This window comes from Cibotium barometz, chromosome 39 (genome assembly GCF_041138505.1).
Source record: "Cibotium barometz isolate CiBa-2024 chromosome 39, ASM4113850v1, whole genome shotgun sequence".
Taxonomy (NCBI): domain Eukaryota; kingdom Viridiplantae; phylum Streptophyta; class Polypodiopsida; order Cyatheales; family Cibotiaceae; genus Cibotium; species Cibotium barometz.
This window is the reverse complement of record NC_141084.1, coordinates 10,876,053-10,891,021: the sequence shown is the minus strand read 5'-3', so window position 1 is coordinate 10,891,021 and position 14,969 is coordinate 10,876,053. Positions and strand designations below refer to the sequence as shown.

The following is a 14,969-nucleotide window of genomic DNA, read 5'->3' as shown; positions in this document are numbered from 1 at the left end:
CAGACAGTCGCACATGATTGGCAGTTCATCGTCCTACCAGGGATGGCTGCTAAAGAGGCCAACCAGGTGCCTGTGACCTAGTAGGCTACTACAACATGTGATTTCCTGCTCGCAACCCAGCAACATGACAGATTGAGGTAATTCACTGTCTCGCGAGTTCCCCCCAGAAAGGTCCATCTCTTATCCACACTTTCCATATCCAATGGGTCCAATGCAGCTCCAAGGCTATACAAGAATGGAAAGCAGCTTTTCTGCACATGTGGAGCAAAAACTTTCCTGGAGAGGATGGAATCACATGAGATCACAGGCTAGTTTTCCCACCCTGCATACGTAAGATCCCTGCAAGAGTGGCCATTTATACAGGGAGCACCCCCCGCCAACCTACTTTGTGGGTAGACTTCTACCCCATTAGAGGCATCTTACCTGCTTTCAAAGATCTTGCTTTTCTTAATGAATGACAGGATTGTTTCGTTTAAGGAAAAATGAGTGCAGCATCTAGCTACATGACTCACATGCAAGTTGCAAATATTGAATAAGGTGGTTTTTGCCATTGTATTGGCAAATATGACCTGCTTATCACTAGAATTAATTACCCTACTCCATCATGAGCAGATAAGAAAGTTTTAATCAAAATATTGATTTAAAATTGTACTAATCCTACTCTATTGTGCAACAATAATCACACTAACTTCAATTTTCATGGATTGAGAGCATTTTAGAAAAATGATTAAATCATTTTGAATGTTTCCGTAGAACAGTAGCAAAGACATTATGGAGCTCATTCCTTGAACTAGAGGTGCTCTCCTTAGATGATGTCCATGCTACATGATCATCAGGTCTTACAAGGATAGCACCAACATGCTGGACTTGACATAACTCCCACCAATCTCTATCCACCTCTTCAACTTGCAAGACGTTGTCCCCATTATCATGTCCCCATTCACGTATTAGATTTGCATCTTCAATTGTCACTTGAGTTGAAGGCAACCTTGATGATGTCTTCTTTGGTTCACATATATAGCCACTTGAGCCCATTGGCCAGACTACCACCACCTTTAGCATTACTTGGAAATCTTTTGCCACAAGCAGCATCAAATCACCCCACAAACGGCCACTTGCACTAGGTCCCACAAAAGCAAGAAACTCCAGACTGTCCCCTTTGATGAGGTCCAGTGTCGAGATTGTGCCCTACACAGCAAATCCAACCATGATGAATAGCTGGAGAGAGAGAGAGAGAGAGAGAGAGAGAGAGAGAGAGAGAGTTATAATTATTACTTCAAACAACAAAAGAACTTTTTGCTTTTATTACCTCCTTGGGACATTAGGTGGCTTACACACACAGCACAACCACACACCCCCCCCCCCCCCCCCCCCCCCCCCCCCCCCCGCAGGGCGCCCTGACTGCTATCAGGAAATCTGATAATGGCAGACAGGGACTCCTGCACATGGACAAGCAATCAAGCCCACCTGTCCGCCATGGAAGTGGGCATGTGTACTGCTTCTATGTGAAACATGTATTCAACTAAAAGAGTATATACCAATGGAAAGTTCAGGTTATTTCCCGAACTTAAGAAAAACCAAAGTGCAAAACCGAAGTGCAATCTAACTTCATGAAAATCTACTCACAAAAGCTTCAAATCATCTTCACCATCATGCATAGTATGCATAGACTGCATGTTATGGAATCCCCACTCACGTCATCAGCACTCAAGTGCAGGTGCAGGTTCATGCATAAAAATATGTCCACTCAAGTAGACAAGTCTCCATAAAGAAACCATCAGACTAAGTTCTTAATTCTTCTCTGGAGGTGAAGGGCAGACTCAGCAATGATGCAGGCTAGCGCGCGCGCACGTGAGTGCAGCTGGCTATAACTTGGGCATAGACCTCAAAAAAAAAAATGCATGTCCGCTAATACAGCAGAAAGATGTTCCAATGGGAAATTCAGATAATTGGACAAAGATAACTTGATGTGATGTATTACCATGTTTGTTTTTTGGAAATTTCTATTTAAAACTGCTATACTCAAGTGTGGCAATCGAGCACCAGGTTTGCACACTGGCTTGTAATCATTTCTCCTACTCGGCACAAGATGCTCATTCAGTTCCTCCCGCATCTCCTTGCCATCAAGAAGTGCACCAGCTCTATACCTAAAAGAAAGATAAAAGTGTACATCCTCATCAGATAAATAGAGTGATAATAAGAAAAGACAAAAACATCACAACATATCCTTTCTTCTCCACCCCAACACAACACACACCCCTAGCATTTTTATCATCCAACTTCTCATTTGCTAGTGTTATGTCCCCAAAACTCATAGCTACATTGGCAATACTGCTGAGGTTAGAGTAATCCTAATTAGTGGCTAATTGAGTTACTGGTAAGTTACTACTTTATGAGCTCCTGTAAAGAATCCCTAAAGTTGAGGACACTCTCACCTAATATCTATATAAGTGAGAACTGAGCTCATTAATGGGCCTTCCCATGTGGCTGGATACCGACGGAAATCACACCTAGGTACAAATGGATGGGGGGTCTTGGTAGCATGGGACACCAGGCCTTCAGTGTGAGGCGTGGTGTTGGTCTAGCCTCACACTCTGGGGTGCTCCTATAGGGAGCTTTGTCTGGGTGGCGAGCTACCCAGTTATTCTTCAATGGTCCAATGATTAAAGCTGGTTCAGAGATCCTTGATAAGCACACTGGGAACAGATCAAAAACCTTAATCCCTGATATGTATGTTTCATACAGCCTGCTCGAGCACTCAGCTATAACTCCTCCATCTGCCTGCCTACTAGACTTGACTTGTATCATACACTTCCCATGGAAAAACAACTTCAGAATCAAGCTCAACACCATCAAACTTTGCAGCAGCACTTGAGAAACACTAACAATCATTAGGCTTTGTAACACTTGTAATAAGCTGGAAACCTTCGGTTTGCTGTCTGCTTTACCATAGGGACGAGTGTGGAGCAGCCAACTTCTGCTTTACCTAGTCCTGCAAACAGTGGCTTCGGAATTGTTTCAAAGAGACAAGAGCTTCAAAACAAGGAAAAACCTGAATCCAAGATCTTCAGCAGGGAACTGCAGCTGCAAGCTTTGGCCCTCCTCAAGCATACACTTCAACTTCTGCAGTCTACTTGAACCAAGTGGGTTGTACACATTTAGAATGAAAGGTGATACTTGAGTTCGCCCAAGTGCAAATAAACTCTCAAGAAGAGTTTTCTGTAGCCTATGTGGAAGCAAAGAGCCAATACCTTTATTGATCTCATGGTGAACAAACCTGCCACAGAGCCCAACATGTTTTTTTGAACTAAAAAAGTTAACAGAAAGATGGATAGGTGCGTGCGTGCGTGCGTGCGTGCGTGTGTGTGTGTGATTGCATGCGCATGTAAGCCGCACATACATAATCATAACACATTCTAAAAGATCCTTGAACTACGCAGGTTGAAAAGCTCATAATACCTTGCATTGGATGGATCAAGTCCAAGAATGGAAGGGATGGACATGGCTGCTTTAAAATTTTGAACACTGAGAGCTGTATTAGCTTTTGCTATCTGCCCATAGCATCACACCAACACGAAGAATTAGCAATGTTGCTCAGTCCAATTAAGTAAAGCTTCCCCCTAGCCTTGCATTTTTTCACCAAAAAATTTGGGGGAAAAAAAAGAAATACTTACAGGTTGTCTCTCAGCCTCGTAAGTACTTAGTAAAGCACGTGGGGAAACACCTTTGAGAACTGCAGCAAGCTTCCAAGCCAGATTGTGTGCATCTTGAATGCCTGTGTTCATACCTGCATAAGCAAGAGCAACTTTCATAAGAACCGCACGTGCATGTTTTCGTTCTCTCATTCTTTTTTTTTTTTTCGTGAAATGGTGTTTTATATTATATGTAAAATGTACATCAGCCACATGGCTCACACAGAACCTATGGCCCCAAACAAAACCCCCACAAAAGATCCTCTAAAGGATCATGACCATGCAAACCTGTACAGTAATAAGAAAGCCTCCTAGCCAAATAAGCATCCCAGATAGAAGCATCAAAGATGAGCCAGCCGAGCCGCCGTAGACCATAAGGAAATAACATCTGCATCCAGTAGCTGAGCTGAGAGAAGAGAAGAAAACTGCCAAAGCAGCAAACCGCGGATACGTAGAATGTGCCCATGTATTCCAGACAAGGAATCAAAAATGAACCCATTCCGTGTAGTCCAAATATGCCAAAGTCCTGTCCATCTAAGGAAATGGAATATCACAAGGTGGCTGTCTGAAGTAATGACTTGAGGACAAATCCCAAATATCCACTGATGAGCCGAAACAGTAGACCTCTCTACTGCCTCCCAAACGCGAGAGACAAAAGACCAAATCTGACGGGCCACTGGACAACTCATGAACAGATGCATAACTGTTTCAGTGCATGTCGTGCAAAAGAAGCAAGAGGCCAGTGTAATTTTACGACGGCTCAGCTGATCCCGTGTAGGTAACCCTCCCACCAACATCCTCCAAATGAAAACCTTACCTTGGTAAGGGAGTTTAGACTGCCAACCACTCATAAGAGTTTTCTGCAACCATGATTTAGACTTGTGCAATCCCCACACCTTATTGGCCTTGGCTGAAACCCAATCTTTCTCTGATACAAGCTTATGATAGACCTGGTTAGCTGAGAGTGATATCAAGTCACCAGATTTACATAGTGCCCAATCAAGCCAAGGCTGATCTGCAGATGGCCGAGGCAATGGAGTAAAAGGCTCAACTGCATGCATGATGTCAGCCCATAGTGGCTGAAATGTCCGAGGAACCCTAAAGTGCTGCCGAATACGACGAAATGAATATGGCCTGTCTCACGACCAGGTATCACAGCATCTCGGATTCTAACCAAGCCTAGCCTGACCATGCGGTTGAGTCGTATGCGTGAAGCATCTCTGTCTGGCCAAACAATGACACGCGACTCCACAAATGTTTCGAACTGCAAAGAGTTCAAAAGTAGTCTTTCATGACCAGGATCCCACCGAGCCAACAGTAGAACTTCATGCCAAGAAAGGAGAATATGCAATAAAATGTGTGATGAGCGAATACGGACAGGATGAGCCGCATTCACAATGTCCCACCATGAAGCCTGCACACGTGTCCGCCCATGTGACAATCCCTCCAACTCAATCAAGTCACGAGCCATGAAAACCCAAGGCTGCTCTTGCAAACACATATCCTGAAAAAGCGCCCACCTACGCGCCACCATATGCAAGCGGACATCCAGTAAAGCAGCCCCACCCATTCTTTTGGGCGTCGTAATGTGATTCCAAGCTATCCATGTTTGACCCATAATATTTCCTTGCCTCTTCCACAGCATAAACCGAATGGGAGCAACCAAACGGATGAGAGATTTGTGCGTCCAAGGTAGCAAAGGTAAAAAATAGGAAATCATGCTAAGCATAATAACCTGAGCTACCTTAACCCTCACATGCATAGGCCACCCTTGAGCTTTCCAATACACAAATTTATCTGAGATCCGAGCAGAAATCCAAGCAAGAAGCGCTTGGGGGTCCACATCCACACCCACCGGATATCCAAGATGACGAACAATGTCTCCTATATGCACCACACGGCCTTGCCACCCTAATGCCTCAAGATCAAATTCCGTGCATACAATGAGGGCTGATTTTGATGAATTTATTTTCAGCCCAGAAGCCAATGCAAAATTATTCCAAGCTTCCATTGCTCGATCTATATTGGCTTTTTCGGCCCTGAGAAACATAAAAGTATCATCCGCAAGGGCTTGAGCAACCAATTGCTTGCCATGAGGGAGATGCAAACCAACCACTTCACCATGCGATGCCATAGCATCTAGGCGAGATAACATAGGATGAGTGGCAATGGCAAAGAAAAGAGGGCTAAGAGGACAGCCCTGCCGGAGAGAACGGGTGAGAGAAATACCATCCGAAAGTCCTCCATTGAGCATAATCCGCGTGATAGAGCCAGAGCCAAGTAAATGCACCAAATTAGCCATTTTGGGACCAAAGCCCATGGCTGTCATTAACTCAGAAAGGAAAGACCAGCTGACATGATCAAAAGCTTTTTCAAGCTCCAGCTGCACCATCACAATCTCTTGCTTCTTTGCCTTGGCATAATCCACTCCAATTTGAACATTAAGAATATTATGCAAAATATTCCTGCCATGCACAAATCCATATTGATACGGATGAACAAGAGTAGGAAGCACCTTCTGCAAGCGATTGGCAAAAATCTTTGTAAAGATTTTATACATAATACCCATAAGTGAGATCGGGCGCCATTGAGCCAAAGAAGTAGGCGAAGGGACTTTGGGCAACAAACGAAGTATGCCCAACTTCCAATCGGCAGGCATATATCCCTCATCCCAAACCCTTTGACAAATAAGCGTCAAAGGCTCTGCAAGCTGATCAGCATATTTTTGGAAAAACTCATTTGTCAAACCATCCCAACCAGGGCTCTTTCCCATGGGAAGTTTGGAGAGAACAGCTTCCACTTCCCCTTGAGTAACAGGAGCATCAAGCTGAACCGCCACATCAGGGTCAACTTGATATCGTACTTCAGCAAACAATGACTCCCTTGCAGCCAGGACAGCCGGTGAGACATCCTCTCGAGGGGCAAGCAAATCTTCATAAAACCTGATGCAATGCTGAATAACCTCAGAAGGTTGAGTAACAAGGTTGCCTTTGGCATCCATCAGCCTAACAATATTCTCACGCATATGTTTTTGATGCAACTTATCATAGAAGCGATGAGATTGACAGTTAGCATCCCGCAAAGCATCAAGACGTGCAAGTAGTTTAAAGCGAACATATTGTGCTTCCTGCACCCTAGATAGCTCCTTTTTCAGCCATTCTATGGCATCCGCAACTTCAGCATCCATAGAGTCAGTAAACATGAACGCCTGCAAGCCCTTTAAAAGCGACTCAAGGAGGGCCACATGCTGTTTTTGTATAGAGGCATTAGCAAGACCATAATGACGTGCTAATTTCCGAGTGTTGGTAAGGAACACTGGCCAAGCATGATAATCAGCCATGGACACTCTTGTGGAGAAATGTCGTATCAACTGACGCATATAAACATCAAAAACTTCATGCTCCAAAAAAGTGTGATTTAAGCGCAAAGGCAAGTGTCCCAACAAGCCTTTATATGCATCCACAGGATGATAGACCATTTCAAACACAAGCGGCCAATGATCTGACAAAACCTGTTGCTGATCAACCATCATAGTAAGAACCTCTGGCAAAAAGAGATCTTGATGTAAAATATACATCCTATCCAATCTAGCATAAGTGCCCCGAAACTGTTGTGAGGCATAAGTGTAACCCCTTTCATCTGAATGCAACCAAGACCACATGTCTTGTTTTAGCGACCTTGCTGCAAAAGCTTCCCACGCCTTTCTCTCCGGGCCATCCATTTACAGAATGAGGCGACGTGGCTTGCTCCCTGGAGACACACATATTAAAGTCCCCCATCACAAAGCCAGGATGAGAGATTGAAAGAGCACACAAGTCATTCCACAGCAAACGGCGTGCACGAGCATTATTTGGAGCATACACCCCTAACAACCATAAAGGCGTATCATCCCAAACAATCTGTATCACTAGAAATCTTCCATGAACATCTTGAATCACAAGAGAAGGCTGAAACTGCGAACGAACAGCAAACATAACACCTGACTGCGAAGCAGGATGTCCGCTGTAGAAAACATGAAATCCCTTATATACATAGGCTTTGCCAGCCAACTTATGCTGCTTATGTTCAACTGCACACAAAACATCCCAACCATGACAAAAAGTTGTACGCCAAAGCCTGAACTGCTTTTGGCGCGAAGAAATACCCTTTACATTCCATTGTACAATTTTCATAAGCCTTCCCAGAAAAGGAATCAACAAGGCCGTGTACTAGGCCCAGGACAATCTGCCAAATCACGAACCTTTTGAAGCATTGCATTTTTAGACATGGTATTTGTGATCTCAGATTGCCCTTGGAGTTCCCGAGCACGTGTCAAAGGGTAATGACCATCCCATGGCGAGATGACCTCACCCTTCGAACCAAACACAAGAGGCAATTGTTGTTGTGCTTCTTTTGTTAGGCGATTTCTAATAGGATAGCGTTGTACTCTATCCACCCCAAGAGGCCCTGTACCCTGAGAAAGTTGGCCTCCCGGCCTCTCAATCCTGGTCTGTTGCTGGGCACCTGAACCCAAAGGGCGACGAGCATATGTATGTAAGGGCCCCTGATGAGCACGCAAAGGCCCCCGCCAAACAGCATCTGAGAAATCCCCCCGCGGGGCAACAAATCGTGTCTTTTTACCACGTACTTCCACCCATGGCTGCTCAACCTCATTCTGAACATCCACATGTACATCCATGTGTTGGGCATCATGTGAAGGAGCATCATGCTCATCTTCCACGGGCAACTGCCCATCAAGGATATCCTTTGTAGCAGCAACTTGTTCTTTCTTAGGACATTCGGAGACAAAGTGGCCCATCTCACCACATTTGAAACAGTGGCCAGCAAATGTATCCCACCTCAATTCATACATTAAAGGTTGCAGCCCAGCCATATTGACACGCAAATGTGTCGGCCTAGGTCTCCCAGTATTCCACAACATGCATAGACGATTTCGGTTTCTAGATGTCATTCGAGGCACCACCAAGACATCACCGATACCTCGCATGAGACTTGGTAAAACACGCCAAAACATTGGTGGGAATTGTTTCACTTCAACCCAAACTGGGCAAGCCTGGCGCAACATATCTTGGTACTCTGCCATAGGCTTCCACGGAACCACATGAACCAACTGCCCATCCAAAAAAAGTGGCACCTGCTCCAAGACTGCCCTACGTTCTTCCGAAGTGCGAAAAAGTATTTCATAAAAGCCTCTCGGACCATCGTAAATCTCCTCAAGTGCCTCAGGCGACACCAAGCGGCCCAGCCATGCTCTAAGACGAGGCAACAATGGAATACGCCCAGTAAAGAAAAAGATAGCAGCACGATCATGAAAATCTGCTAGCTGTTGTAGCAACAAAGGAGTCTCCATGCATACATCAGCCACACCACTATTATCCACTGCAGCCATTTGCACGCTATTTGCCTTCACATATTCTTGCAGAAGCTCACCAGTGATCTGCAGCAAACGTGCAAACTCCGGAGAAGGTGCCTGAGAACTTTCCTCTGCATTCTCTCCAACATTCACCGGAGTATAGCTTACATCAACATCAAGCCTTTGACGTTTTTGTTGCTCTGAGGCATCTGAAGCATAACCCACATCCTTCTCGATCATCTCCTCAATAAGATCCATGTTAAGACTATTGGCAGCCATGTCGCCAACAGCAGCAGCCGGATCATCCAAATCCATGTACAAAAGCAAAGAAAACTCGTTCTCTCAAACCCAAATTCAGCACCTGCTACAGTGCTGGCTGGAAACTCTTCTGTACCTGCAGTACCTGCTGAAACCCTACTGTACCTGCAGTACTGGCTGGAAACTCTTCTGTACCACCTGCTGAAACCCTACTGTACCTGCAAGTCACCTGCTAGAAACCCTACTGTACCTACAGTACCGGCAGCTGGAAACTCTTCTGTACCTGCAGTACTTGCGGAAACTATTGTACCTCGAGGAACCCCTACTGTACTGCAGCACCTGCTGGAAACCCTACTGAACCTGCAGTACTTGCTAGAAACCCTAGTGTACCTGCTGTATTTACAGTAATACCTCTTGTTGCAAGCAGCTCCACTGATAACGAAAGGCGGTATGTTGTCTTCTCTGCAAGGATGTCGATCACACAAAGGGCAAGCGTATCTCTGCTGAACGGCCTGTTGATGGCGACTATCAGGAACGCAAGATCGCGGACTCGGGTGCTTGATGAAAAGAGGCGCACGGTAAGGTTAGCAGGATCTGAGATCGACCGCCATGAATGTATGGAGCTTTGATATACCAAACCTAGAGACGACAGTCGTTCTCTCATTCTCTCTCTCTCTCTCTCTCTCTCTCTCTCCAGGAGGAGGAGGACACCTGAAGCAGCCAGCGTAGGCTGGTTTCACAAGGTTCCGCCACCGCAGAGGCTGAACCCAAGGCCTGTATGGGTCTGGCACCCTGTCAGATGCTAATTACAAAAAAAGGTTTGTGTAGCAACATCAACGAATCCAAATATGTCAGGTGTGGAATCGTGGGGTCTGTCTTGAATCCCTCCAGATGTCTGCTTTGCAGGCGACCTAGATAGATCGAAAGCCTGCAACTTTTCGTGAGCTGGTCCACTTGTGGACCCTGGGTGTGACGTCCCAAACCTGCAACGCCACTTGTGCTTAGCTTTCTTACCGCAGAAAATGAGAAACCTAACATCTAGCTCACCGCCCCCCTCAGGCTCACCCCCAAGCTGCAGGTGTAGAGGCATCTAGAGACATGGCTCACATGCAGTAAGCCCTGGTGTCCCATACCACCAGGACACACTCCTCCGATGTTATTGCATGAAGTAGTCTGTGTTAGGGCCTGAGTCCAAGACTGGGATGTGTTTTTGAGCCCAATAATTGACTTGTACATCCTCCTATATTGGAGCTATAATTAGCTAATGCCTCCTTAGACAGCTTGACCTTCCCTTTAGATGCCTTATCCCAGCGCCCAGGTTAACTTGATCCAAGGTTTGAATCTAGGGAAGCAACTCTTCAGACTTCGCTTTTGTGGTAGAAATGGATGCCAATGATTTTGCAATAAGTGCAACCTTGTTCTAGGAAGGGACGCTCGTAGCCTTCCAAAGTAAGAAACTTCCATAGATAGAGATACGGTATCAAAACTTTCAAAGGTAGAGCTAAGGTATCCTCACCTGGCAAGGGAAATCTTGGCAATGGTATTGTAGAGCTCCATCACCTCCCCCACTCATTGTACTTATTGCACACCCAGATTCAGCTTTTTAGTTCAGTACTTTTTCATTTTGTTGGGATAACAGAGGATACCCCACACAGGTACACTGATTTGTCTCATAGGCCAAGTTCAGTCTTTTGGAAGACGTTAATAAAATCTCTCTCTCTCTCTCTCTCTCTCTCTCTCTCTCTCTCTCTTAAACGGGGGTTGAGTTAGAGGAGCACTATGTTTGCCAGTGTCCAGTCTATATGAGATCAAAGGGAGATTTCATTGTCTATTCAAAGAGGGCTTAAGACCCTTATCAAAGTCAGCACTTGCAGCCCATGAACAAGAGGTTCCACAAGAATCTCAGTAGACATAGTCAATGGTGTATTTAAATGCAAGAGGTGAGCAACCATAGAGCCCCTAGGATCACCCCCAAGCTGAAAGTCTAGAGGCATCTAAGGCTCACACATGCAATAAGCAATGGCCTCCCATACCACCAAGACACACCCCTCAAGTGTAGCTGCAGCCTGCAAGTAGTATCTACTAGGCCATGAATAGGACTGGATGCACTCCACCTTGAACTCATCCTCCTAGAGGCGTGCATAATTGACTTACATAGTTGTTACATGTCTTGTATTGACAGGATTCTCCTAGAGGCGTGCATAATTGGGAGTCTAAAGGGGCTTAGCCAATGCTTGGGGTTGGCCAATGTTAATAAGAAAGGTGATGCCTAGAGGCATTAATTGAAGGACTAAGCTGAAAGCCCCAAACGGGTTTACACCTTAGAGCATTAATTGGCCACATGGCAAGCATTGCACCAGGGGGTGGTGGCCTAGCAAATGGAAATAGCACGATTCCATGTCCGGGTACCATTTATTCTTTTGACTCTTGTAATGCATTGTTTTTTCTTGGAAGCATGGAGACCTTTGAAAATAGATTTTGTCAAGCAGCCTTTATCAAGCAATGGCTTCTGCCTCGCCCTAGTTTGCCATTTATTAAGCTTACGTTCATCATCATTATTCAGCTCTCTGGAATGACTGATTTCAATGTACTCTTGTATTGCCAATTTTGCTTGTTCAATTTGTCTTTTATTCTCTCCCATATACCACCTTCCATAGTCCTCTATCACAGCTTGCAATCACTGTACAAAGCTGAACCAAGCGAAATCTATGTCCTCTTGCATGTGCACGAGAAGGGGATGCACACCTGTATGTACCAAATCAATGAAAAGACCATGCAACAACTAACTGTTAATCATAAGCAAACTTGTATGAGGTAAGGGACAATCATTGTCAGCCATGCCAAGGTACAGAACAAGCCATACCAACTAATGATCAGAAAGGCGCAATGTATGATCAATCCATAGCTTACATGTAAATGCATCATATTGAGCAGCATTTAGAAGGTACCATCCATCCAAATGTGCCCAATAATGCAAAACAACATTACGATGAAAAGTATAACCCTTTGAATGCAACATGAGCTGTGTCCACAAATCACATGCATCCAAAGAAGTCATTGTCTGCATCCAATCTTGCGCGCCACATGTCAGCTCTATCCGCTGAAGTTTGCGAAGCATAAACACTCACAAATTCATAGATTTCTCCTTGAATCATATATTGTACCACAAGCCAACAAAAGCAGCCTCCAATTATTCACATCAAAGAGGCCTTGTATATTGTAAGTAAAACACCTGATTGGTATAGACATATTTACAATATGAGTAATGTAGAGACTACACCTCAACTTACATGGCAGCCTAACTGGTCAAGTCACCATGCAAAGAACGTTCTACAGTTTGAACATCAACCATATTTTTATGCATCGAATTCTCTGCATCATGTGCAAACAAAGAATCACCTCTCACTACTGCCGCCCACATCCTTCCTACTCCTGTAATATTGCTTGAAGTGTCATGCACAGGGGTACGCAACGCAAATGTAGAAGCTCCCTCTATCCAATTACAAGAGACCAAAGGTCTCTATCTAGGAGTTATTGTTTTTTTGGGAGTCTGCTATGCATCAGAGTCAAATTTGTCTTTATCTTTCACATTCATCGCATGAGAGCCTATCGAGGCAACTTTTTCTTTTTCTTTATCCAGACCTGCATGCTGTGAATGATTTACATTCTTCCCCTTTTGAGTTTGTATAGATGGCATGGGAGCAATTTGAGGAGAGGGCATGGCTGCAACAAAAGTGATGGACACAGGCAGCCGCAACAAAAGTGATGGACATTTTGATTGCGTATGTCCAAACTTTTTACAAACAGTCGCAACAAAAGCGATGGACATTTCGATTACATATCTCCAAACTTTTTACAAGTAAAGCAAAATTTCCCCATTTAAGCCTAAAGAAAACTTGCTGTGTCAGAATCCCTTGCATTTCAACACCCATTGCTACCCTATCAGGGGTTTGTTTGTCTGTATCCCAAAGGATACATAATCTGTTTACACTGCCAGAAGATCTGGCAGGGCATACAACCTTACACAGTAATTCAACCAAAGAAGGCAATGCAGGGCACATATAAACCAGGAGATCCACTACTTCGATTCGTACAGGGCACCTGTGTTTAATAAAATTATGATACTCTTGACTCCTTGGTGGGCGACCACGGGTACACATGCACCATTTGTTGTCCAAAGAACAAGGGTGACTTTTCCAACAACATTTATTTATGCTTGGATTCAGTGAGAATGACCTCATAGAAACCTCTTGCTATAGAGTAAACCCCTTCCACCAAACATCCACCAAGCATGGCTTTTATCCATTGGCCAACATCTACTACTAGCAAGCATTTTACCAAGGAAAAAAAGAATCACCACTTTTTGAGATAGTCTTGTAACAAGGTCGAAAAGTACATGACCAAGGATTTTCAAACAGATATCTGGCATAGGTGCATCCCATGCTTGTCACATATCTGCGAAGCCTTCCTCAAGAGTGTCGCAAAATTGCTATAGTTCGAGATTATCACAATGGAAATGTTGCGAATCAGAATGCAATTGTCTGCGTTTGGGATCAACAGACAATTCCCTTCTATGGTAAGTGGCTACAAATCGGACCATGAAGGATGAGAGAAAAAACAAGTGAAAGATACAAGAGACACAAAAGACAAGAAGACACAAACACACAGACAAGAGGAGAGGGAGGCAAAGCAACAAGGGAAAAGAAGGCAAACTATTAAATACAAAAGAATTAAGAGGGACAAAGAAAATGGGCACGCGTGCACACACAGTCGCACCCAGAAGAAAAGAGGACGCACACAGAAGAGATGAACGAAGGTTCTATGAACAGTTGGAGCGAGAGCAGGCGACAACAGGCAACAAGTAAGTAGTGCTGTAGAGGTAGCAACAATTGGCAGAGGCAAGACGGCTGGTTCTGCAAAGGGAGCGTAGGACGAGTGGTAGCCAACGCTGCAGAGATAGTGGCGGAGGACAAAGAGCGACCGGCGCTACAAAGGCAGCAAAGAACAACAGGAAGCCGGCGCTACAAAAGCAACAAAGGGCACCAGGCGGCGCGGCGCGGGCGGTTCACAGCCGCGAGCGCCACACACACACACAGTTCCTCACTCTAAGAGTGTGTGCACACACAAACATAGGTAAGACCTTGATTCCCAACAATCCTCCCTCTAGGGGTTACCTCATACTGTGTCAAGGAAAATCTAGGCACATGGTTTCTCATGCCAGTTTTCCTAGCCAAAATGATGCCAATTACAGGGGCTGTCCCAATGGACAAACATGGGGAAAAACATGTTGAGATGCACATACATGCATCAAAGTCTCGTGACTTCAAAGCTGGAGACAAATCTGTGAAGTTTGACACATATCATGGGGAATATGATGCATCAAAGGCACTTGCTTTTATTGCCCAGTTTGATATTGCTTTTAGTGATGAGAATTTCACTCAGAAATCCATGATCCGACATGTAAGCATGTTCATGAAAGGCACTGCTGCCCATTGGTGGCTCACGGAGAAGCTCTCACCGAATCCTGTTAGATCATGGGAAGAGTTCAAGGAGAGGTTCTATGCTCAATTATTGCCTCCCAATGCATTGAATGAGATAACAATGAAATGGGATTGGGTAAAGCAAAATGAGGCGGAATCGGTAAATGCATATGTACAAAAGTTTTG

The 14,969-nt window shown here is 44.8% G+C and overlaps 1 protein-coding gene across 5 annotated transcripts in view; it reads right to left on the bottom strand.

Annotated features, from left to right (window-relative positions):
* Positions 1–713: 713 nt before the first annotated feature.
* The window catches only part of EMB2421 (FAD/NAD(P)-binding oxidoreductase family protein), a 48,250-nt gene continuing 33,994 nt past the window's right edge, over positions 714–14,969 (bottom strand). For 4 of the 5 annotated variants that reach the window (XM_086778292.1, XM_086778294.1, XM_086778295.1 and 1 more), the window contains 5 exons: positions 3,675–3,787; positions 3,460–3,551; positions 3,053–3,277; positions 1,982–2,147; positions 714–1,188 (listed from right to left, as the gene is read on the bottom strand). In XM_086778292.1, the coding sequence (XP_086634418.1) occupies positions 733–1,188; positions 1,982–2,147; positions 3,053–3,277; positions 3,460–3,551; positions 3,675–3,787 (1,052 nt within the window). In that variant the 3' untranslated portion in view covers positions 714–732. The remainder of the gene's footprint in view (positions 1,189–1,981; positions 2,148–3,052; positions 3,278–3,459; positions 3,552–3,674; positions 3,788–14,969) is intronic. The other variant, XR_015262624.1, reaches the window with a different exon arrangement.